The following is a 25,288-nucleotide window of genomic DNA, read 5'->3' as shown; positions in this document are numbered from 1 at the left end:
ATTTATCATCAGTCTGTGGTTTAATGAAATACAGCAGCAACTCCCAGTTCTCTCCAGGAAACATATCTGTTTGGTTTCCACGGGAGCGGCCGAGGCCCCTGCAGACATCCCACATTGAAAGACTTTAAGAAAATTCACAAGTGTCTTTATAAAATGTTAACTTTGGGCTGTAACAAACTGGGCTTGAGAGCGAACAGCTTCAAAGCTTCTGCTCGAAACACAGGACATGGTGGAGGCAGAAGATTCCCTGTGGAAAGGTTCACACCATGTTCATGTTTATCCCTCCTAGGATCTATCTGATGTGCACCTCAATATTCCGAATCGGTGTGGGACTGGGAAGGAGAGGTGTCAGTGCTGAGGGAGAGTGAATATCTCAGGAAACACCTGAGCCTTCTCATTCCTCAGGGAGCAGAGCCACTGTCTGCAAGCACCCAGGATCCAGCAGGGCACAGAGCCTTGTGCTGGAGGCCAGAGGTCAGGAAGGCACCCATGGATGGACAGATGGACAAGTGGAGCAGCGGTGTGAGCCCCAAAGGTTGGTGACCACCAGCATGGGGGTCCCGGGACAGCCCAGGGGAAGGTGCACCCCCGGCTTTTTGGTTACTCTTAGTTCTGCTCTGGGCACAGCGTGAAATAAAACCATGGGAGGTTTCTCCACTTCAGGACAGCACAGTACAGCTCCTACCACACACAGCACCACCAGCCTCTGCTCATGCCTTCCTGACCCTGGTGAGTGCCAGTGACATGGCCAGACCCCCACACAGCTCATCCCCCTTTGCTCCCAGTGTTGTACCCGGGAACGAGGCAGATCAGCGTTTGTTTCTCCTTAGGGATGCAGTGGGGAAGGAGGAGGATGGAGAGTCCATCAGCAACAAGGGCTGCTGCAGAGGTGAAAAGGGTTGGTTTAAAGAAAAATCTCACTCCCAGACCAACAGGAAAGGTTTCAGTATATTTTAATAGTAAAATGATTCTTATTTTTCAAGCAATGTCCCACCTGGATGAGTCTCAGCAGGATTTTTGCTTCCCGGTCCTGCTGCACCGGGGCAAAGCCTCGGAGGTCGTGGCTGTACCCGTGACTGCCCGTGCAGAACAGTCCCCAAAAACTCACAACGTGCTGCCAACACCAACAAACACTTCCCGGGCACCGCAACCACCACCACCACAGCACAGGACTCTGCTCAGGCTCTCGGGAGAAGAGCAGGAGTTAAAAATTAGCCTTTAATAACAGTCTGGGTTGAGATTTGGAGCAGGCTACAGAACAGAGGAGATGCCAAGGTTTTATTTAGTAAAAAGGTACGTACTCAGGTAGCAGAACACCTTACAGGGACTGAGTGGGCAGGGAGGGGTGAGGTCAGAGCACAGCCCTCGCTGGGTTTGGGGAAGGGACGGGGAAGACGACGGGGTGACTGTAAGGGAAGCAGCTTCAGACTCAAACTCTGGCTCCAACAGAATGGATTCAGAAAAATATTGCATGAAAAGCCTCAGGATTTTCTTTCTTTCATAGATGTATATTTACCAGTTTTCACAAAGACTGCAGGAATACGATTATAAACAATAAATTAGGACTTCATGTTGCTATCATTTGGCATAACACAATCAGGCAATTTTTCCTTTTTAAATATAAGGCAACACAAGCCAACACATAATTTAATCCGTCTTTAGTCAAATTGCTTAACTTTGCTAAGGAGTTACCACTAAAGAACGGGTTATAGTACACTTAAAAGAATTTAAATAATGACATGATATAAGTGTACTAACTTACGCAAGGAGTCAGAAACGTACTCTGCTAAGCTTTGAAACCTAAATATTTGTTACAGCCCAGGACTACACGTCTAAATTAAAAAAATACAAATAAATGTTTTCTAATTTTCCCATTTACGAAAAACTTTTAAGAATCTCTAGCCAACTATGACGTCACTTCAAAACTTGTTATTTTTTTTAATTTTTTTTTTTTTTTTAAATTTTGTATGATGTCTTTTAAGATTTTTAAACCATGCTCGTTAAGGAAAGTTCAAGGAGCAAATACTTAAGGCTTTGTTTTTCCAAGGGCTGTGAGGGAGGCCAGTGGATGGCAGAGGCCAGTGGGTTCACCCATACACAATGCTACTCAAACCCACACTACCAGGCGACATTCATACAGAAATATTACACTTAAAAGTTACAGTGTAGAGCAATATTTTTAGCCAGTGTACATAGAAAGAATCAATGTTGTTTTTTTTTTTAAATTTTTTTTTTTGTTTTAATTTCCAAACTTGACTGTGATCATTATGTTCAAGTATTAGTCTCGTTAACAGAGATGAGGAATTTTCTACTTACAATAAATTCGGCTGTTAGAAAGGAAAGGGATGTTTTGGTACACTGAGGAGAACACAATGCTGAGGTTACCCAGTAGTTAGTGTCCTGCAGTCACTCGACTAGCTGCTGGAAGTGACGTGGGAAAGGAACAGGAGTTAGGCACCGAGACCCTGGGAAAAAGGGATGTTATAAATAGCTTCGCTAATTCCCAGAGAGGAGAATTGTTCCATTAAATCCGCTGGGGTGTTTTGATGGAGAGGAACACGGGACTGTTGGTCCCACAGTGGCTCATGAGAGGAGCTTTGCTTCAAAATCAGCCACCTCCCATCCCGCTGCCGCCATGGGGACAGGATGGAGCTGCATCTCCTCACCCTGACATTAATTCCAGCTCCCAGAGAAATGGCTGAACCCTTTTTGGAGTTGTCAGTGGGTCTGGACTCCCTTCACATCAGGACAGCCAGACTCCTAGCAGCGAGGGGTTCAGACAAGGTTAGCTTTGACACTGGAGAAGGGGAGTGGGGAGGGGAAACACAATGCAAAAGAAAGGCAGTTCCCTGTGGCAGCCTTGCTGCCTGTGTCCTTAACTCATCATTCCCCCTCCTCCACACCCTGTCCAGAAAACAAAAGTGTCAGAAAAATCTGCCAGAGACTTTTGACTTTGGACAAAGTCTAAATGATAAACACGGGCAAGAAACAGCTGGAAAGCTTCTTCCTATATTAATGCCTAAGTACATACCCCTAGCTGGCTCTTTTCAGACGTAGGCTCTTTTTCAATTACACAGGCCTCTAGACAGTGCAAATGGTCAACGTTTAATGCATTAATGAAATGGGCTTTCGAGTTGAAAATAAGCCCTGCTCCCTGACAAAATTCTGTTGCTCTTAATCTTGGAGGAAATTGAGATGGAAATGGAAGCAGCTACACTACCTTGCTCTCACTGGAGCTGGTGAACAGATGCAACTGCGAAACCCTGCAGCAACTCAACCTCAGTCCAGCGAGGAGCTGCTCAGCAGAAGGCAAAAGCTGCACAAAGGGGATTCTGCGGTGAGGAAACAGCTGTGGCGTGAAGTAGTGTAATGAAATTCTTTGACACAAAAGGCATGTTAAATATTTGATGCATAAAGGAGAGAGAGAGATAACATGTAAGCAAAGCTCTTAAATATACAGTATGTCTTCTTCCAATGGTTACTATAATGATCACACAAGTTTGCAAGTTAAAAACGCCTTGCTTATTAATTAAAATTAAGACTAAAACCTATAATTTTTGTCTGTGAAAGTGACTGCAGCCTATCTATACCCTGGGTGTTGAATATGAAGATTTCGACTATCGGTTGGTTCAGGTGCTCGGTTCATGGGAGGCCGATGGACTTTTCCCAGCACGGCCATGCTCTGGTCTCGGAAGCAGGACTGCTGGAAGTCCCCGCTTAGGTAATCCATGGTCTGCATCACATTATTCTGGCTGGATGGGCCAGCTCCAGCTCTGTAATGAGTTCCTCCCGCACAATCCAGCGGTGCTCCCGCTGGCTGTCCCCCGTGGAAAGGCATGGCGAGGTCCTGGGACCCAGAGCTGTCACTGTTGGGCGTGGGCAGAATGTTATTCCAGATGGGCTGGAAATAGTGCCCATTGGTATATGGCAAGGGTCCCTGCAACCCGTTCACAGGCGGAGAAGGTGTAGGCTTCTCGATGGGGGGTTTCAAGCTGAAGGACTGGCCCATGCACAGTTCTTGAGGGTAGTTGGAAGTTTTGCCAGGAAAACTCTGCCCTGTGATCTCTCTCTGAGGGTGCTTCCCTGCGAGTCCAGCAGGCCCAGCAGCATCCCCACACATTTGCTGCAGATGTGCAAGCTGGTGCTGGTTCCACGCAACCGATTTGATTTCGTTCTGGTAGGCGGGCGGCACCCTGTTAATATTCACCATGGGCACGTTAACAGAGGCAGGAGGAATAGCAGCAGCAGCATGATCGACAGGGTTTACTACACAGGAAGGCATGGGTGTAGGGACATTGTGAGTAGATACCCTGGTACTTGCATTGATAAGCAGGTTGCGACTTATAGGGCTGGGGTTTGCAATCTGTCCCTCACACACTGAGGTAGTGCTAATGCCAGCTCTGGCCTGGCAGAACTGGTTAATCTGGTGCACAATGCTGCTCAGGTCCGGTGGCTGGTTCTGCTGCAGGGTGGCAGCCATAGAGAGGGGAATGGTTGAGGTAGACACGGTCACATTCGGCGGCGCATCTGCATCCGGCATCTTTCTGCTTCCATGTAAACCCGGCTGCAGCAGAGGATTCGGGGGGTGCTGCAGAGTCTGGTGTGCCATGGTCTGAGGGTGCTGCAAGCCCTGCGGCTGCTGCATGTTCTGCGGGTGCGGCAGCGCCTGCGGGATCCCCTGAGGGTGCGGTAAGCTTTGTGGCTGTGGAATACCCTGAGGGTGCTGCGGGATGCCCTGGGGGTGCGGCAAAGTCTGTGCATGCTGGAGAGCCTGCTGGCGAGCAAGCGCCTGGGGGTGGGTTAAAGTGCTTGGTGCAACGTAGGGCGTGGAAGGGGGGTTCATCATCGCTTCCGGCAGCAGGCGCGTGCGTGTCCCGTCAAAGTCTTTGATAATTCCTTTTGCTGGAGATTTGACTATGGCCAGGAGGCCCGTTTTCGTGGTGGCCTGAGATGGGTAGGGACTGTACCTCTGGCCCGAAGTATCAAGTCCGTTCACAGTACGGCGTATGTGTTTCCTCTGGGGAACCTTGACGCTGTTTGGAAAAATTTTTATAGTCAGTGGATTGTTGGCGACCTTCTTAGCATAAGCATCCAATTCTGCTGGGGTAGGATACTGTGCAGATCTCATTTTCTGTGTAGTGTCCCCTGTGGAGAAAGGAAATTTGTCAATTCTGGTAAGCAAGGTATCAACCCCAGGGCAAGACAGTCACACAACAAGGGCAGAAAATCTCCAAGGAATCAAGAGGCAAGAAAACTCCATCTTCCCAGACCAGCGGGTCGCGTACCAGATACCTCATTCCCTTTATTACCTGGTGACCAACACAAGCCCCAGTTCAGCTTAAGGCAAGACCTGCCCAGGGGAGCAAAACAAAAACCAATGTTCTCATCAGAGTATGTGTACAGTTGGACAAAAACAGGTACATGCTATAAACATCGGATTGTATCCAGCTGAAATATTTCTCACAGCTTGTGGTGGTGGGCTGGTTTCTATCCCCTTCATTTAAGGCTGCTTCCCCACGGCTCTTCAAGCCATTCTCAGTATTTTTACCGTGTGATTCAAAATCAGAAAGTTACGAATTAAACATGAACCCCCTGTAATCCTGAGGTGAGAACCAGACTGTGGTTGGCTGACCCTGGTTGGGCACCAGGTGCCCCCCAAAGCCGTTCTTTCACTCCCTTCCTCAGCTGGGCAGGGAAGAGGAAACACAGCAAAAGGCTTGTGGGTCAGGATAAAGACAGGGAGAGATCACTCACCAACTACTGTCATGAGCAAAACAGACTTGACTTGGGGAGAATTAGTTTAGTTTATTACCAATCAAGTAAGAGTAGGGTAATGAGAAATAAAACCAAATCCTAAAACCCTGTCCCTCCACTCCTCCCTTCTTCCTGGGCTCAACTTCACTCCCAACTTTCTCCATCTCTGCAGTGCAGGGGGACAGGGAATGGTGGGTCCAGCGTGGGCTTCCCATGGGGTTACAGCCTCCTTCAGGAATCCACCTACTCCAGCATGGGGTCTTCCATGGGCTGCAGATGGACCTCTACTCCCCTGTGGACCTCCATGGGCTGCAGGGGCAAACGTGCCTCACCATGGTCTTCCCCACAGGCTGCATGGGAATCTCTGCTCCAGCACCTGGAGCACCTCCTCCCCCTCCTTCTTCGATGCCCTGGGGGTCTGCAGAGCTGTTCCTCTCACATATTCTCACTTCTCTCTCCAGCTGCAGTTGTGCAGGTTTTTCTCCCTTCTTAAATCTGTTATCCCAGAGCCTTGGCCAGCAGCAGGTCTGTCCTGGAGCCAGCTGGCACTGGCTCCTTTGGACATGGGGGAATTTTCTAAGCAGCTTTTCACAGAAGCCACTCCTGTAGTTCCCCATCACCAAAATCTTGCCCTGCAAACTCAACACACATCAAAGCTTCAGCTGAAGCCTCCATTTACACCTGAGTCCTTTCCTAGGTGCTGACATTGGAAAGCACTTTGAGTGTCTTGCTGTCTATTAGAAGTCCTTGTTGGTTGAAGCTCAGCAAATGGAAGGAGGCTCATTAATTTATGGCTTGCAATTATTTCTTCAGCTGACTTTTCAGGGTGGCACCTTGCTAAGCACATGCCCATATCACATGGCAAAATGTGATTACCTCTCAAGATTAAACACATGCTACTCCCCAGACACAGACAAGAGGCTTCTGGAGACAGAGGTGTGGTTTCACTTCCTCTGATTTACCAGACACCTACCTGGCCCATAAGATCAAACTGCTTCTGCAAAGAACTTCAGAAATCTAGGGAAATGCTTGTGCCTCTTCTGCCATAATCATATGCCAAGCAGAGAGCTGGGCTGTTTCTTACCACAGCTCCACTGCCTAACTCCTATGGGACTACTGCTGATTTTATAATTTTCAAATAATGGCTTGCAGCTTTGACAATCCCACTTTGCTTTTGCTTGACTTTTTTACCCCCTCACCTTGTAAACAAATTTACTGGGAAAAAAACGCCCATCCTTTTTGCTACAATTTTCAGCATCCCTGTGGCTTCTGCTGCTGTGCTGAGAGAAGGGGGAATGTGGCAGCCAGTTCCTCCAGAGCCCAAGAGCACTCCAGCCCCACATCTGGCCCTCTGACCCAAAGAAATCTAATGCTCCAGCAAAGAGCTTGCTACTCCCAGGCAAACAGCCTTTCCTCTTGAAAATCCATCTCTCATTCTTTTAAGCAAATTGCCTCCAAAAGACTCTTGGATACATGAGTACCAGCCACCTCTCTCTTTGCATCCTGCAGCTTCCAGTCATCACAGGTGAGGGAGAGCAGCTCTGCTCTAAGAGCTCTCACTTTCAGAAAGAAAAGGTCAGAAGATGGAAAATAGGATGGAAACCAGAAGGAAGGGTAATTATAGAAATATTAAAAATATCTTTTGTGAAATAAGAAGCTTAAGAGCAGTTTGTCTTGTATCTCTAGCACAGCACGTACCACGGCGCCGATTATGCTCGTACTCCCTGTGCTGTCCAGACTCTGGGACATATCATCCCTTTCTCTTAATCAAAGGAAATATTAACCCAAACATCCTCTCTGTTCACATCCCTGTACCTGCCCCTGCAGGCAGGTGGTTCATATCTGCCCTTTTGAGTGAGCTGCTGCGCTCCTAACGGAGAGAAGAGCCTCCAAATGGCATCTGCCAGCACTGCCTTGCCTCAACAGCCAAGGCCTTCATGAACTCCCAACCTTTATTTTTAGCATTGCCCACACTCATCAAGGTCTATTCCTTCCCCAAGAGATGACCCTGGCAACCCACCATGAACTAGAGAAGAAGAAAAGGACAAAGGAACCTGTCTGTGTTATGGTTTATATTACACTTATAGCCATTGTCACATTCTATTTTCAGACAAAAAAATTAAGTAGATACTTTAAGACAGCTCTGCCATCAAAACTTCCCATCCTGGTTTACATTTCCATAGGCAAATCAGAAAATTAGGTGGTAAATACAAATACTGAACAGACACACTAAATATTCTCTTACACAAGCATCTGTTTTTCTGTTCTACAGAAATTGTGATGGAAACTTTTAGGAAGCAGCTAAAACACGGATGTTTGAACAGGCTGCACCTTTTAGTTAGACACACGCCACTAATCCCAAATTTGGAAGAACTCCTTCCTCTGACGAGAGAAAATAACCCCTCAGTTAAACTTAAATGACATCCCAACAACAAATCTGGCATCTTACAGAAGGCAAACCATCTTTTAAATCCCTTGGATGGGATTTCCTGAACCCAATCACCATTTCAAACAGGGCCTGGTCTGTATACAGGTTAAGATGATGCTCCTTTTACTACAGACTAACTCAGCCATGCTACTCAGGCCTGAAGGTGATGTATTTCTGAGTGCCCCAATGTGCTGCTTAAAATGTGCTTTGCTGGTAGTTCCACAGGCAAGATTCCATGACTTTAATAATTAAGGTAGTAAAATATTACAGGAGAAAGGCATTATGGGGTGAGCAAGAGTCTGAATATCCCATATAAATATCCTACAAACCACTAAAGAACAATTAGTTCTGGTGCATGGAAAACCTGCAAGAATAGTCCGAAAGAAAATGCTGGTATTAGAATATCATCACTCGTGTGCAAGAATTCCAGATCAGGACATAATAAAATAATGAGGTAATGGCGGATGAAGAAGCTTCATTAGGAAAACAATGGGATGAGCTCCGGGAAGCTCCCTAGTGGTGAATGCAAGGCAGAATACTTTTATTGAAAAGTAATTATTTCACGTTTGTTATACGACAAAGCTGTGCCTATGAGCAATTACCCCAATAAATTGGTGAGCTGCAAGTCCACACTCCCGCTAATCCTGTGGCAACCAATTCCTCTGGTCACATTCCTGCACGTCTCACCGCTGGAGCTATTTTTGCCGTGGAATGAGACAGACTTCCCTGCCTCACCTCAGCACTAATGTAATATCTTTTAAGTGCATTTCACATTAAGGCTTTAAAATCCACTGCTTTTAAAGCTGTCCGTGGTTAAATTTTCATTAACATTAAACAAAATACAAAGAGGCCTCCAGGATTCCTACCCTAATGAGAGCACTAGGTTTGGGACAAGCCAAAAACAGCTGTGTCCATCTTTTGCATAAAAGTCTCAATTTCAGCAGTTTCTCTACAGGCTTTACAGAAAGAGCCCTCCCAAAACCCTCAATTTAGCTGAATATCACGTGCTCAGTCCCAATCTGCTCTTCTCTGTCATGTTCCCCCCCAACAAAATGCTCTCCAAGAAGCACCTTTTGCTTTATTTTGCACCACTGTCACAAAAAATTACCCTTTTTCTCCCAGACCGTGTGGCACTGTCTCTGTATCCAAAAGCAGCTGCAGACACAGCTCCAAAATTCCTGCCTCAAGTATCCCAATTGACTAGTGAGGTTAATGCTGGAATCACTGGGAAGAAGGAAAAAATATCGATATGGAGTCAGTGAGAAATCCCCTGGGTGGATAAGGATTAATTTCAGGGTTAGCCTGAATTCAGGCTGAAATTCAACAAAAAATACTGAAATTGGCAGTCCTGCAGTCATCGGTTTCTGAAGGAAAAAATATGTGTATACTGATCTACCTAACTCCTACTGCACAGGCCACCTTTCAGAAAAAGCCTCTTGTTTGAGAGTGAATATGGAAAAAGAAGGTAATTGAGCTAATGTGGATTTTAAGGCACTAATAAAAAGTCTGATCCAGAAAACTACACTTAAAAATTATTAATACAAACACTGTAAGTCTGAAGAAAAGCAATCTTGTGGAGTTCTGTGCCTTTTATAAAAGCAACAGCATTATTATTACAGCCTGTTTCCACCCCCCATCAAAAGTCACAAGTCGCTGTTCATTAAAAAATGCTCATTAACTCAGCTTTCCCCTGGCCAGGGGCTGGGCTACTCATGCATATAAGGCACGAGAGAAACACACCAATTAATCGTACCCACATCTGCAGCGGGGCTGAGCGAGGTCTGCACCAGCAGTTTCATCTTCCATCTAAATCAGAACAAACCCAACAGCTGAGCATTACCACTGCCAGCCCGTGCCTGCCAGCTACTTTATGTCCTAAATTCTTCTAAATGCAGTTCCAGAGCTCTTCACTGAGCAGGACACAGCAATGCTTTCAGCAAAGGGATCAGCAGATCTCCGGAACAGCATCAGGTACTATCAGGTGAGGAAACTGCCCAACACACCAGTATGTCGCCTTGTAAAGCTGTAATTAGCAAATACCTGATTTATGCACAGCTGCCCTCACATGAACCTGGATGACATGCTTTCAGAGCTAAGCTTTGCCAAAGAGACTTCTTGTAATGTACAGACCTGGGCACATTCTTATCCCACGGCCTTCGGAACAGGCACGTCAGCAACGCTCACACTGGAAATGGGGAAGAGAAAGGAGGGGGATGCCCAGTTTCATGCCATCACCAGTCCTTTGGTTAGCAAAGAGTATTACTACTGCTGAGTGTCATTACAATTACAAGCCCATGGAGTCAGCAGAAGTGCTGTGCAAGTGCTGTGGGGGAGCATATGTGTTACACGAACACTGCCAGTCACTTCTGGCAGGACCAGGAGCATGTCACCCTTAATTAATTGCAAAATTATTTTACCTATTTTCAGTAGCATCACTATATGAAAACAATTTAGCTGCAACTGGACTGTAAATCACTTGGTTTTAAAGAGAAACGAGTCCATCAGCAAGCTGAGGGTACAGAGATCACCCAACGCACCTTTCAAATGCAAGAGACAGGTCACAGCCCTAAGGACCAAGTACACAGATCTTATGCTGAAACCTGGTAATTCTGAATTTTTAGCTGAACAATCAAGGTGCAACTTCAGTGATAAAGAGGAGAGACAGAGTAAGAGTTAAAAAAAATCTAGCCCATAAACTTACATTCCCAAGTATAAGTTGTTCTTAAAAACACCAGTACAACTATGAAAAAAATGACTGAAGTTATCAAAAAAGAATTATCAGAGCACTCTGCAGACGTATTTTCAGAGGCACCAAAGAGACATCAGAAAGAAGACGGAAACTTTGAACTTTAGTAATTTGGAATAGCTCACTAATATTTGTAGTATAAGCCCCAGGTATGCAGAGCAAGAGCTGCTGACCTCAAAAGCTTTGCATTAGACTGATCCAACTTTTATCAGTGTCTGTGAGTAATTACACGAAGGGAAGTGAAAAAGAGTGAGGAAAAAGTTGTGTTAAGAAGCAAATCAGCTGGCACACTTTTAGTACAAAACATTTTCAGCAAAGAGGCACAAATCTCACAGGAACCTCACTTGCACTGCATCCTGCTGTGGTTAAAATTAACCTTTATAGAGCCAGGAACAGGGGAAAGCTTGCTGCACACACGTGAACCTCCACAGCCATTTCTCAGAGCCATTACTGATGGATGCCTTGAAGGCATAACAAAAGAAAGACTCTACATTAAATAGTTTTTCCACTGTATCCTAAATGTTTATGTCACAGCTGTCCCAGAGCCAGATTTAACAGTTAACCACATCCTGCAGACAAAACGTCACTCACATTTCTGAAGTCCAGTGTTCATCTGCGTGTAAGAAAGAAGCTGAAAGGAGAGGTCGCCTGGTCCTGGCAGACAGGCCAGCATGGCAGACAGGCACTAACACAACATGGGGCATTCACTCCTCTGCACACTGCAACAACAGAGAGACAATTCAAAGTTATAATACAAGGAGGAACAGAGAAAAGAAAGCGGCAAAGAGCCATCCCTGGGTGAAGGCCTGACCAAGCACAGATGAAACCGCTGCTCCAGCCCTTACTGCATCTCGTAACGGCAACAGAAACACTTCAAGAAGTGGGTCATCTGCAGGGTTAAAACCAAAATAGCTGTCTCGCTCTCCTCTGCTGCTTGACACACAGAGAATAATCCATAAGTCTGTCCTCAAATTTCAAAGGTGGTTGTTATGAACGGTAAAAAAACCACCATCATTCATTTCACTACTGCTGAAACGCACTGGCTGTCCACCAGGTATAGCCAAGGCAAGTCCTCTGGAGAAACCCTGTCAACTGCTCTTTCACATTTAATAAAAAGGCATGGCATGCATAAATTGAAGGGAAAGTATGCAGCACTCTGCCTTGTGGCAAGATTAAGCTGCATGCTACAGCTTGTAATTTCTGTGGTCCATTAGGCTGAAAGATGAATGGCTACAACTTCCTTCATTTCAGCGGAGACTCAATAACCCGCACGGCTCTGGGGCAGACAATGGCAAGATGTGCCTCCTGCACGAAGGGGCTGCAGAGGTGCCACCATCCTCTTCTGCTTGGTTCAGCATTTAGGAAATCAAACATCAAAATGAACACACAGAGCACTAAAGCTCTTTATACAGAAACACTGCACAACTCCCTTCAAATCCCACCATCGCTGTACACAAAGGGGGGATCCCAGCAACAAAGTTAACTGGGGCTCAAAGTGTCCCAACATTACTGGAATTACAGACAGAGTTGGAACAAGGCCTCTAGAGGCCACCTGGTCCAAACCCCTGCTCAAACCCCCCTGGCCTCAGCCAGCCACAACACTTCATAAAGTTCTGGGAAACAGGGTGGCAGAGCCACGGGGGAAATCAGTTGATTTCTCCTTGTCCTGATCTCCACAACCGTCAGTGCTGCTATACAGAAGCAAAATACCCAAGGAGCACCTAAAAAGGTGCTGGGACTTGTTATATGACCTCCAAAATATGGGAAGAGTTGAAAGATTCAAGAGTTGTAAGCTGATTTAATTTCAGTCGTAGTTTCACAATTAAAACACAACTGGGGAGGCATTCAAAGATCTAAAGGGGCAAAGCGGAAAGCTCAAGCCTGACACGAGAAGGCACGGCTGCCAAAATCTCTCAGAGGCCACTTCTGAAAGAGTCTCACTGCCAAGGATGGCACAAACAATGTGAAGCCTTTGGATGACACTGACACAACCATCAGCGCTGTGTCCTGGACAGCACCACCACCTTCCTGCTCCAGAAACCTCCAACAGCAGAGTTCTGCAGGGACATTTTGAAGACTTTAAGTTGAAACCTCACCTCAGACCACCACCACGAGTCAGCCCACCCGTGGAACACTTGCACCAATGGAGTGAACAGCAAGGACTTAAAGCTTTCCTGCAGCACAGCAATTACTCACTGTGTACAGTTCATTAGCTCCATGTTTATGCATCTCCTCGGTTCAACACGCAAAGGTTGATTAAACCAACAGCCAAGAAATCTCATTCAAATATTAATTTATGAAAAGTTCTGCACCTTCACTGAGCGAGTGCTCTTAAAAGCTGACTGAGTGCGGCTGAGAGAGCCTGTTGGGTGCCACTGTGACTAACAAAAGTAGTCTTGGGCACCGAATGTCAGCTTGACAACTCCATGCTGTTGCCCATTCACCCACACAGAGTAACACCAACTCAGTCCTGTGAGAAACTCACAACCACCTCACCAAGGTACAGGGCCCAACAGTGCAACCACCAACAGAACGAGTTTGTATCATTCTCCACTTCACTCCTAGGAGACAGCAACAATCTGCACTGCCAGAAGTCCAAAATATGCAGCTGTAAAACCTTGTAAAATAAATCTAAACCTGGATCTTTTTCTGACTCTCTGAAGGAGGTGGAATTCTTGGGAGTCTTTCAGAAGATGCTCAGAAACGATGACTGAAGACCTGTCACATCCACAACATCAAGGAATTGCTTGAGGGACCGAAAAGTTGCTCGACCTTTATAGATGAGATTCATTCGTGACTGTAAGTATGCAACGTTCAGTGAAACTTTGCAAACAGCCCGTGGGCAGCAGTTTCTCATCCCAAATCGTGCCCAGCAAGACCAAAAAGACAAAACAAGAATCCAGCTCCTTTTAATCAGAAGACAAAACCACTGTGAGTTGTCAGAGCTTTACCTGAGTAAGCAACAGAAACACCCACAGTCAGCAAGAAAAAAATAATAATTGTGTTTTCCTTTTTTCCTCATTTCATCAACTTCAGAAGACTGGCAAAAAAACAAGACCTATTTCTCGGTGAAAAGCAGACAAACAAAATTAAAGAGCATTCACTGTAGACAGAAAAACAGATCACACTATTCCCATATTCACCTGAGCATCCACCTTTTACTCCAGCAATGTCTGACGCCAGCCCAGGATCCCTTCCCGTCCCTGCACGAGCAAGGGAGGTCGGTGTCTAAAACGTTATTTGATTGATGGCAAGTTTGTGTGCAGCCCTGAAAGAGCACCGCTGCTCTCTGACTGAAGGAGCAGCATTTCTGACAGCAAGATGTGGGGAGGGTTTGCTCACCTGCTCCATCATTAACGCTCATTAGAGCCTGAACACTGTGACGCTTTGAGAAAGCCTCTTGCTGAAGTGCCCCAGCGAGGCGCACACAGCAATAAACAGGATAATGGCACATTAGGAGAGAGAACAAGTGATTAAGAGTGGTCACAGCATTCACCTCAGAATAGCCAGGCTCCTGTTCTATGACAGCAGCGTTTCCTTGAAGGTCAAAACATGTATTTACAGAAGCTTTAGCTCCAATACTGAGAGCAATGTTTTAGAGAGAGCTATAAAGGCAAGTTGTTCCCGCAGGCGGATAATCATTTTAGGTAATGCCAAAGGTTCATAAAAGACTAGGGTGGCAATAATAATTTTAAATGAAATACTGGACTTACAAAAATAATTTTAAGTAGAAGCATAAAATCGCTCTTTTAGCTTGATTTGCAGTAACCAAATTGATGACATCTAGGTCACTGTTGAGCATTAAAGAAAGAAATTCAGACTTATACAGAAGTGCTGACCATAACTCCATTGCTGAATTTCATGTTATAAATAAAATCCTGCTTCAAATTTTGTTCTCTATGAAATCAATATAGGTTTTCAAAATCGAGATCTCAGTATTTGAAAACAAAGGCATTTGAAATATCTTCACAAGTCCCTTATTCATTTTTTTGGTTAGAAATTAATTAACATTTATTCCCTGAGATACTCAGCACCCGACTACTACTTTCTGACCTGACTCTTCCTGAGCACAAGCTGGCACAGACAACTCCAACATATCATCTAAACCATCAGCTGCCAACAGCTGACCAACAAGCCTGTGGCACCCAGCAATGGAGGGCTGTGAACTGTGAAAACCTTAAAAGTTTCTAAACTGATTCTGTACACTGCCAAACACAGCACAATGAGCTCTGCCTTGAAAACATACATGCATATAAAAAGATAAAGTATATTTCCAGAGGAAAACAATCATTAGATAGGAATAAATAAATAAATACCCCTCTTTGAAGTGATTTTAATCTAATATGGCTGCAGGATATAATCTTAACAGCACACGTAGGACGCTCTACAAAATAGCAGGTTTAGACACGTGAACAGATTTTTTTTCTCCGAAGATTTATTAATAATTAAATCAAAGCATGTTAGGCTTAAGAGGGATTTGGAGTGCTTGGGATCTGGGGGTACTTGGCACATTTCACGATGACTGTTATGTTCAGCCTTACCTGCACATCAGGGTGTTTTTTGGTCCTGGCAGCACAGTGTGTCACACCACAAGGCTCACCAGGTAGGATGGAAGGACTCACCTTCACCCACTGCCCAGGGACACCCTCCCTGCAGAGCTAGGAATCAGTTCCAGTAAAATTTACCATGATACTGCCTTTCTGTATCATATTTGAAAAAATATATTATATTCTGACTCATATTCAACATTTTAGTATTTACTGCCTCTGCCAGACCCAGTGTTTCTCAGGCCAGGGGTTACTTTTATAACCTAGAGTAAAACCTAGGTGTAAAGCAACTCAGTACTACTAGGAAATTTCTAACACTCTAACACAGCTTTATCATTATATAAACAGCCCACATATGTAGTTATTGCCAAGTTTTCAGATACGCCAGCCTCTGAAGCTCCCAAGAGGCCTTCCAGGGTGAGAACTCAAAGGAAACACTCCCCACAAACCATCCCTGGCCAGTGAAATATGGGAAACTGAGCTGGTTTAGACGAAAGCAAGCTGGTGAAGTCTAAAGTTAGGTTCCTGAAAGTAAACACGCATGTTTGAAATTCCACGATTAACTGCGGGCTCCTTCACAAAGCCTGAGGCCAGGAGGAAGCGGGAGCATCCACCCACACACAAAAGAAAAGCTCCGAACTATTCCAAGTTTCCAGCACCCTGGGGTCCCCCTAAGCCGTGTGAGGGTTGTTAAAGGCTTGTGGCTGGCTGATACGCTTCGCTTCTCCTCTGCTCCTTGTTCCACGGTAGTCCCGTGAAGTTCCACAGCCACAGTTCCATTGCCGCCGGCAGGATTTATGGCAATCCTCCCCCCCCCCTCCGGGCACACGCGGCACATGCCAAGTTCAGCACTTATAAATGCTGCAAGCAACAACAAAAACTAACTCGGGGTTGTGAAGTTTCTTTGGTACAAATGTCTGCAAGAGCTTGCCAGGAAACATAATTGAATCCGGGCCAATTTTCATGCTCCGAGGGAAACTCAGTGTCTCATTTACCCCCCGGCAGGCTGCTCGACACCAAGGAGACTCATTCCTTTTCCTTCTCCCAAAGTAACCTAAAATCTAGGGGTTTCAAAGATTTGTTCGTGTCAACTGCAGACACTGAACCCTCCTGCCAACCTCAGCATTCAAAACAACTCCTTCCAGTCAGCCATGCCTTGCTTGACAGTGTCTAGACTGATCCTGCAGGCTTCCTGCCTTTTTCCAGCCCTAAAACTCCCCTTTATTCTTGGGCACTTACCAGAATGGCCCTTTCCCAGGGCTGCTGAGGAGCCAGAGATAAATCTTACCGTTTCCTGGAAGAAAATTACCAAACTAGCACTGTATTCATCACCAGCTGGTATCACATCCTCTTAATGCTTTATAAATGGAAAACTGCAAAATAGTGGGCAGAGAGGTTGTCCTCTGAAATGGCAATAAATCACAACAGCATGGAGTGTACTTGGGGATAAATAAATAGGAAACTGAACAATGGAAAGTCATTTTTTGTAGCACGGGGAGTGCACTGTCAGCACCTGCCAGCCCAGGACCTTTGGCTTTCTGCATTCAGGTGGACCTTTTGTAGAGCCCTGCAACAGTTTCGATCAAAATCAATTTTTGCTTCTTGCCGTTTAATTAACTATGATTTTGCTTGTACACCACGTCACCTTTTAGGCTGACCTCCATTTATAATGTTACTCAGGCAACAAAATTAGTTTGGTGGGGAAGGCAGAGAGAATTTAAATGCAGCTCTGCTCCTCTCTCGGAGCTGGGATGGCAACGCTCAACAGGGAAGAAAATGAAGCAGCTTTGGGATAACAGCACTTAAATGGAATATTGTTCATATCACACTCCTCATGCCCAAGGGCTACCACTAAAGGCTTCTAGGTGAGCAATTTGGAACAGGATGCAGTGCAGTAAAAAAAGGCAAGGCAGTGGCTCTCGGCTCCAGGTACTGCCACGTGTGCCATCAGCTCCATCAAACTGACTCTTCAGATAAAGCAGCAGTGAGCTCAAGGTTATGATCCAAAGAGTTTAAAAAGCCTTTTTTTAGGTCTGTCCCAAGAGATTATTTTAAAACACAGTACTATGCATCTGCTGAAGAGTAGAACAGTTGGCCTTAATCATAAGATGGATTTTTACATAGCTTCTGACCTTTCATCTAATTGAGGCCTGGAGAAGAAAAAAAGAAGGAAAAGCTACACGTCACTTCAGTTATTAAAATCCATCAAGCTCAGACTTTAGCCTTGGGATAACCACAGCCAAAAAATTGACTTGCAAGTAATTATCACTGCTATCTGCAATAAAAGTTAATTGGACATAATTGAACTAAAGCCCTAATCTGAATGAAGCTGTTGCTGGCAAGAAGCCTGCTCCTGCCTGCACTCTGCAAATGGAACTGCTAGCAGGAAAATGGACAAACACGAGGCTGCTTTACAGTCTGCCCATTGCAAATCAGAGCAGTTCTGCAAACAGTTCGTTAGCTGGGCCAAGATAAAGCCATTAACAGGGCCTGTCCTCACCAAACACACCCTTCGACTATACCCAAACAGGGCGATGGCGTAGTTTTATAAAACAAGTTTCAATTTTACTGACCTCTTAATTACAGGGACTGAAACATAAGACTCATGTCACGAGATGCCAGTTTCATCAGCGCTGTCAATGCCAGTACAAATAACGTACTTTCTGAGCACGTAAAGATACCAACTCAAAAGGTTTTCAGTGCTGATAATTTACCACCTTCATGCAGTTCAATAGCCTTTCCTGTTGTAGGACCAGCTTCTTTCATCTCCGCAGCAGAGCAGACAATTAGCTGCTTTCTGTGCTCAGCCCATGCAGGTGGCTGGGGGAAGGGAGCGTTCAACTCAATTCCTGCTGATTCGTCCATTTATATTTTGCATTTTTGTTAACTAACAGACCAGAAAGCGGTTGTCATCCCCCATACTACGTTAGAACTTCTTTACCATTTTAATTATTAACACTCTGTCCTTCACCAAAGCATATCAAAGCACTTAACAAACATTACTGAAGCCACATAACCACTCTGTAACAGGCAAAAAATTGCACACGACTCCTTTCACGGGGGCTTAAGGTTTTTTTGACCAGATTTATGTTAGAACAGTGGTCTCCTGATGATGGACTAGCCTATGACAGAAGAGATGGAAGGAAGTATCCAGCTCACCACAGGTTCCTGACGGAATTTTGGATGAAGCATTTAATCACCCGGTGCCGCAGTCGCTCTTTGTTTAAAGGACAGCAGCAGGTGACAGTTTTCTACCACTGAAGACTGTGAAGACAAACGAAACTGTGCGGCATTCAATACCACCTTGACTTCTCTCATCAGGCTTACAAGGTCATGATCTGGGCAGTCTCCTGGGGAGAACTGGAGCCAGACCACCCTTCCCTGTCCGGAGCGCTACTTTGCTCACCACTGCACCTCTGCATTTTCACAGCTCAGAACAGAACTTCGCAGCTCAAGAAAGCTGCAACGGGAGAACCAGTGACATCAATTCCCTTTCATGACCCAAATCAGTGGCTTACTTTACTTTGCTCAAAGCCCTCACCTCTTTTTAAGCGTATTTTTAGATTTAACTCTGTATTCTGCAACGTGGCAGGAGCTGACAGACAATACAGGCGTAAGTAGGTCTTGCCAGGTGGTGCAGGCCACTTCAGAGGTGAAGGAAAGATGGAGAAAAGACAAGTCAGGACGGTTGTAGGGCCTGGCCAAAGCTTCAAAGGAGGATTTCTGGCTGTGCTTGAAACACATATACTAGTGGTCAGTTATGAGACCGATGAGATACTACTTTTACCATGGGAACTCGTGCAAGAAATAGGAAAATCGACCTGCCTGAAGTCAAAAGCAATTTGAATAACTTTGTATCTGCCTCCTCTCAATTTTCACTACACTAAAGCACTCTGACCTTTAATTAATTTTCTTTCTCCTTTTATATGGTAACTTCCAACTTCAAATTTTTAATGCTGTACTGGTGGGAAACAAGGATGAAGAAGCAGCCTGGCATGTATCTTAGCTGTGTTTCAGAGTGCATATGGTTCCACGGACATTTTGGGAAGGGAGCAAAGGATGCTACAGACGAACAACAGCAGTTAAGAGCACAGGCCAGGTAAACGCAATGTTGTCATTAAAATCATAACTTGTCCAGGATATCAGGCTTACATTTCTATTTTCAGAATGCTAAACAGACTCCCTACCCACCACTGTAACATTCACAAAAGATCCCATTTTCCTCAACAAGATACTGTCAGGCACAAACAAATATTCCTCCCTCCAAAGCATCCATTATCCTCGGGGCAAACTAAACCAAATTTCTTCCTACATGCTCGAGCAACATCTATAACATCACAGCAGCTGCTATAAAATATGGAACAGACTTACAGACACAAGTGTGCATGTTCTCATGTGAACATGATGGAAAATTAAGGTTAGCTGAGATGACTTGCATCCAAGGCAAACCCAGAACAGCCCAGCCTCTACCAAACTACAGGATGCTGCTCACACATACCCCAATGGAGGCACCACACATTCCCACCAACAGACATTCTCCATCCTCCTATACAACTTCCTTCTGCCTTCAAGTGATAAGAAACCAAAATACACACTGACCCCTTTCCCATAGCAGAGAGACTGCAGTTATAACCTCAACATCCTCAGCAGGAATAGGGTTATTTGCAGCTTTCCTACGTGTTTGATGTGTGGGAGAAGCACAAGGTTGTAATTCTGGGCTTTACTTCACCACAAAGGACACACAAGAGTTGTGAGCTTCCTCATGCCACTCTTGGGCAGAATTCCTCCCTCTCGGCTTTCTTGCCTTCCCAGATCTGAAAAGGAAGTTTTGCTTAGGTTCAGTAAACAGCTGCCTAGGCCAAGGGGAAAGGAAACATGAAACAGTTCCCTCTCCAGTGGCTGCTTCACAGAGATCACCATTTTCATTATCTTCTCTCATTCAACACTTACTCTGTAAAAGCCCAGAATTAAAGTCTTAATCATGACTTACAGAAATCCTGTGGCTGCACATGACAGAAGGATGACAGTTTTTCCTTCTAAAATATCGTTAGAAGTTACAGATTACGACAGTTCCCAGGTAGGAAAGCAGCTATCTTCCCCTGTTTATTACAAGCTGATTATAAAAAAAAAAAAATAATTCAGAGCTAACTTTGAACAAATTTTACCTCTATTCAACAGACAAACAACAAACTAGACATTTGTTACATATTGAAAAATATGTTTGGAGTCCTGTTTTAAAAATAGATTCACTTGAAAATGAGAAATATTTGCAAATAAGATGAGGCAGAATGCATTAGACTTCACATAAGACAAGAACTGAACTTGTATATTAAGGAATAAAAATCAGAAGTGACTCACTTTTGAACCGGGTGTGCCAGTGGTGTGTGAACACGGGCTCGTGGGGGTTGATTCTGGTTTACACTGGTCATGCATGTGAACCATTTTGACCTGTACAATCACACTGACAGTTTGGTTTAGTATTTAGCTCTCTAGCTACTGAATTACAGTCCCACCTATGGTGAAATTTTAACAGCCCATTAACAAAGCAAAGGGTGAAAAATAGATTTAAGATCCAAAATTGGAGATTTGTCTGATTGTGCACAGTGCCAGAGCTTCCTGCCAGACCATGAACACATCAGCTCTTGGATACACATTTTACCTTTTGTAAGGGCAAGATAAGACCTCCTTCTGTAGCTGGAGATACTGTGCAGCCAGCTGCAAAGATGAAAAGCATTCTAAGAACCTCAAACAGAAGCTGCAACACACGTACAAAACACCCACCAGCTGAAAATAGAAGCCATCAGGTGAATACCAAAGAGCTGGACCAGACACTTGGGGTGGTGTTTTCCTGTCAACCTTCATAACGAGGTGCTGGTGTCCCGCTGGCTTGTCCTGACACAGACCTAGTGTGCTTATCAATCTCCCAGTAAACTCAAAGGCCACCTCGTAACAGCTCAACAGAAGAAAGGACAAGAAATGCATTAGTATCAGCTACTGTAAAAAGTCTCTGCTACTCTCAGGGCTTTCCTGAGAAGCATGAAAAACAGCCAATCTCCCAGCTGGCAGTTCAAAACAGCCACAAAGGAAGCAACATGAGTGTGCAAGATGCCTTCAAAACCTCTTCATACCACAAGCACCACAGGTTTTTGTGTGCAGACCTGATAAAACACTTCAGCACTATCTCACCTGACTCCTCCAGCAGCTGCCAGCACATCACCTTTACCCAAAGTTTACATTCACAAAAGACTTCTTTTTTCATGGTAAGTTCTACCGACTACAGGTGAGCAGAGCATTTTTGTCTGCTTTCGTGCATCTTTCCTCCTCTGCACTTGCCTTTTTCTTTAAAAAAAAAAAGCCAACACACAGAGAGCAATAAATAAATTGTACGAGCAGGACACAGAGGCAGCTGTAACTGTACCACAGGCAGTGAGACATCCCTCTGCATGGCAAACACAACATGGCTGCGTGGGTGAGAGGAGAACAAACACTGCTACTGCAACCTGTACCTCAACAGCAGACACAGCACAAACCTGCCAGCAGGAGTACCGAGCTCCCAGTAACCCACCTCTAGCAGCCCTGACCTCCACTGAGCAGCTCCCTCTAAAAGTATCCCCTGATTTTCATTTCCAATTTGTCTTTCCAGTCACGGAATTGCTACAGTCAACAAATTCAAAAAGGTAAATTCTTCCACCTTCAATTAACTGCATTAGTAGTGTTTATAACTACATGATTGATAAATGCTCTACAGAAGCTGTAATTAATGTATTTTTTCCTTGGAACACACACCGAACCCCTTGGCGCTCAGACACTTAATGAAAAGCAATTTATCAACTTCCTTTGAGCAGCTGAATCCGACTCCTTAATGCAGAGAGAAAACACACTCTGCTTTAAGCACCGCTCCTCTGAAAGAGGAACGCGCACCGCGACATTCCGAATGCCATCGGACGCGGCTCGGATTTTGATCGGGATGACAGCGACCAGCGCGCTCGTCTCGCTGGGTATGATTCAGTATGGCTTAACTGGGATCTTCTCCCCTGGGATGCAGTCGAGCAGGAGATTTGCAGATGTGCTTTTCCGGGATGGAGGTCAGGAGTGCCTCTTCAGGACACCGGACAAAGTTCCAGATTCTCCCACGCCTGCGTGGCCGGGAGCTCCTCGTGCCGGGCGGCGCTGGCACGCGCGCCGGGAAGCAGCAGCTCAGCGTATTTCAGCCTGGACATGTGTTCAGCTGCTCACAAAGCGGACAAAAATAAAGTGCTTACAGAGGGTTTGAATGCTAATTTCTCAAATTGAGCGCTGCTTTGTATAGTTGACATATGCAAAAAAAAAGGAGGGGGAAAAAAAAAAAGAAAGCATTTGGGAGGAAAAGTTTGACATCAGAGAACATTTTATGTTGGTATTAACCACTGGAGGGGATTAACCAACCTTCAAAGCCTAAAATCTAAACTCACATTTCTGGGAGTATAGGCTACAGACTGCCAGTATAGAAACTGGCCTGTACTCCATGTGGCAGACTGAACGTAAGGATTACATATTTCCATTGCACATGTAAGTCTGCTTCCCATTCCTGCAGGGTCTTGCTCTCTTCCATTTGTCTTTTGATGCAGATAAAAGCTAATGCAGATTGCAACTGCTGATACAGAGAAAGGCACAAGACGCAGTGAGCCTTTGGACTAAGGAAAAAAAGGACTCAGGTCCAGACTGCTCGAGCATGTCAAGGGATTGTCTTTGAAACTATAAAACTAGAAATGAAAGCGCTGCGTTTTTGTTTGATTTGATCAAAGAGACTAGAAAGGAGGGGGGGGGAAATCACATCTTACAGATGGAGGGTAAAATTTAACTACTTCACACATGATGTGGGACCAGCTGATCCCATACAGACACAAATAGAGAGAGAAAACAAAGAGGTAAAGTCACTGCTGCTCTGCAGACACTGCCTCCACAGACCGCTGCTTCAGGCTCTGCAAAGAGCAACAGGAACCTGTTTCAAAGCCAGAAAGCTGGAGGAAGCAGCACCCAGCACTCCCCATGGGCACAGGGTTCCAGTCTCCAGTGGTGAGGAGTGAGCTCCTGTCAAATCACAGAAAACAGACCCCAAATGTAATGGCTACTTGAATAAATAACTGATTACCCCTGTGAGACACTGTTCCAGTGCTCTGACTGCGGGATACTGGCAAACTGTGGCAATCTTCCCAAGGAGGGCTTTGGACTGCAAACTGCAAACGGACAAGACCATAATTCTTGACCGGAGCATCCGGTCCAACACCTGCTCGGCACCAGGAGAACAAGGCTCTGCAGAAGTACAAATGGCACTACAGGTAGCAGACCTGCAGATCCCAAACTGCAGCATGGAAGAAACAGGTACCTATTGCTGCCACATTCCCTAAAAGCATGGATTTTAAGTATCTGCTGGACAGGCTCATGGAAATTTCTAACTGCAGAAGATGAACCATTTAGATTGCCTCTGGGCTTAAACCATCTAGGTCTTTGCCTTTCACTAAAAATTAAGCAGAAGTCATTTTAACGAGTGAGGTAGACAACAGTCTTGCACAGGAGATCAAAAAGCTCTCCAGATGTTTATTTTAAATGAAATTCAGAAGCCAGTATAAACCAGATTTTAAACACTGAATAATCCTTACCATAATTTGCATGAGAAACACAGGCAAAAGGTTCCATCCTACCGCTCTGAAACTCTCCGGGAACGTGCAGGGTTAGATTTTGCTCCTAGACTCTTCAGATAAGAATCTGAAATATGAACAGCCCCATTCTGAAATCCAATGGCTGTTAAGAATGTTTCTTCTCTGTGCTATACATTCTGATGGACGTCAAGCACACACATACAGGGGCATCCCATATGAAGAAAGTCTCTGACCTTCCTTACCAAGACTGTTCAAGATTATGGATTGAAAATGTCAGTCCTAAATCTTAAACTTCTTCTCCTCTTGCTACTTCACTGAATGCCTCCTGATTGTGCAAAAGCAGAGTATTCAGGCGTCAATCTGAGTAGTTTGGGTGTTATGCTGACAATGTCTCGGGAGAGAGGAAGAGAAGAGAGGACAGATTTCCAATAGCTCAGACGCTCCCCTGTAAGGAAAGCTGCTACACAGCAAAGGAGATAAATAAAGAGGGAAAGTAACACGCTGGAGAACTTTCTCCAAGGTCACGTCAGGATGCTGAACACTACCCATGTGCAGGGGAAGATGTGGGTGCCTATTCCACTACACATATCCATTCACTTGTTGGCAACAACAGTCCTCATTAAACCAAGCCGGTTCTCACTGTGAAAGGAGGACATCGGGAAGACGATATCGGCTAGTGAATACAAAAGGAAAGCCAGCAGAGGCAGTCAGTCCTGGATGGGTGCCCTCTGCAGCAAAACACAGCTCCACAGCATGTGCAGAGCTCCTGCATGATCCAGGAACAGCCAACAGGCTATCCCAGCCAAAAGGATGGACAACTCTGCTCTGACCAATGCTAACAGCTCCTGGCTTGCAGCAGAGAGGAGATTCCAGACCCATTTGCCAAGAGCAGAACCAGGATCCCATCAGGAATGGGCATGTTTATAACTTTGCTGCTACTCAGAGTCACCTACAGGTTGCAGTTCCTCCTCGCTTTGAAATCGGGTCTGTGGACACGTGGCAGATCACTGCAGGCAGACCATACCACGAAACAAGAGCCCTGCACCCCCTAATATTGTATCAGCTACTGCTGTGCCCTTAACAAGAGTGTTTCTTGCCCGTTTCAGCAATCTGAAAGACACGCTGGGCAAAATTTCAAGCTATGACAAAGTGATCTTATCACTTCTGTGCTGTT

The 25,288-nt window shown here is 45.2% G+C and overlaps 1 protein-coding gene across 3 annotated transcripts in view; it reads right to left on the bottom strand.

Annotated features, from left to right (window-relative positions):
* Window positions 1-936: 936 nt before the first annotated feature.
* The window catches only part of FAM222B (family with sequence similarity 222 member B), a 36,545-nt gene continuing 12,193 nt past the window's right edge, over window positions 937-25,288 (bottom strand). For 2 of the 3 annotated variants that reach the window (XM_017832616.1, XM_017832615.1), the window contains exon 2: window positions 937-5,145. In XM_017832616.1, coding sequence (XP_017688105.1) covers window positions 3,581-5,128 — 1,548 coding nt within the window. In that variant the 5' untranslated portion in view covers window positions 5,129-5,145 and the 3' untranslated portion in view covers window positions 937-3,580. Of the gene's footprint in view, window positions 5,146-11,519; window positions 11,649-25,288 lie in introns of those variants that run through there. The other variant, XM_017832614.1, reaches the window with a different exon arrangement.

Source organism: Lepidothrix coronata, unplaced genomic scaffold, assembly GCF_001604755.1.
Source record: "Lepidothrix coronata isolate B3197 unplaced genomic scaffold, Lepidothrix_coronata-1.0 Scaffold203, whole genome shotgun sequence".
Classification (NCBI taxonomy): domain Eukaryota; kingdom Metazoa; phylum Chordata; class Aves; order Passeriformes; family Pipridae; genus Lepidothrix; species Lepidothrix coronata.
The sequence above is the reverse complement of the archived record's forward strand: the minus strand, read 5'-3'. Positions and strand labels throughout refer to the sequence as shown.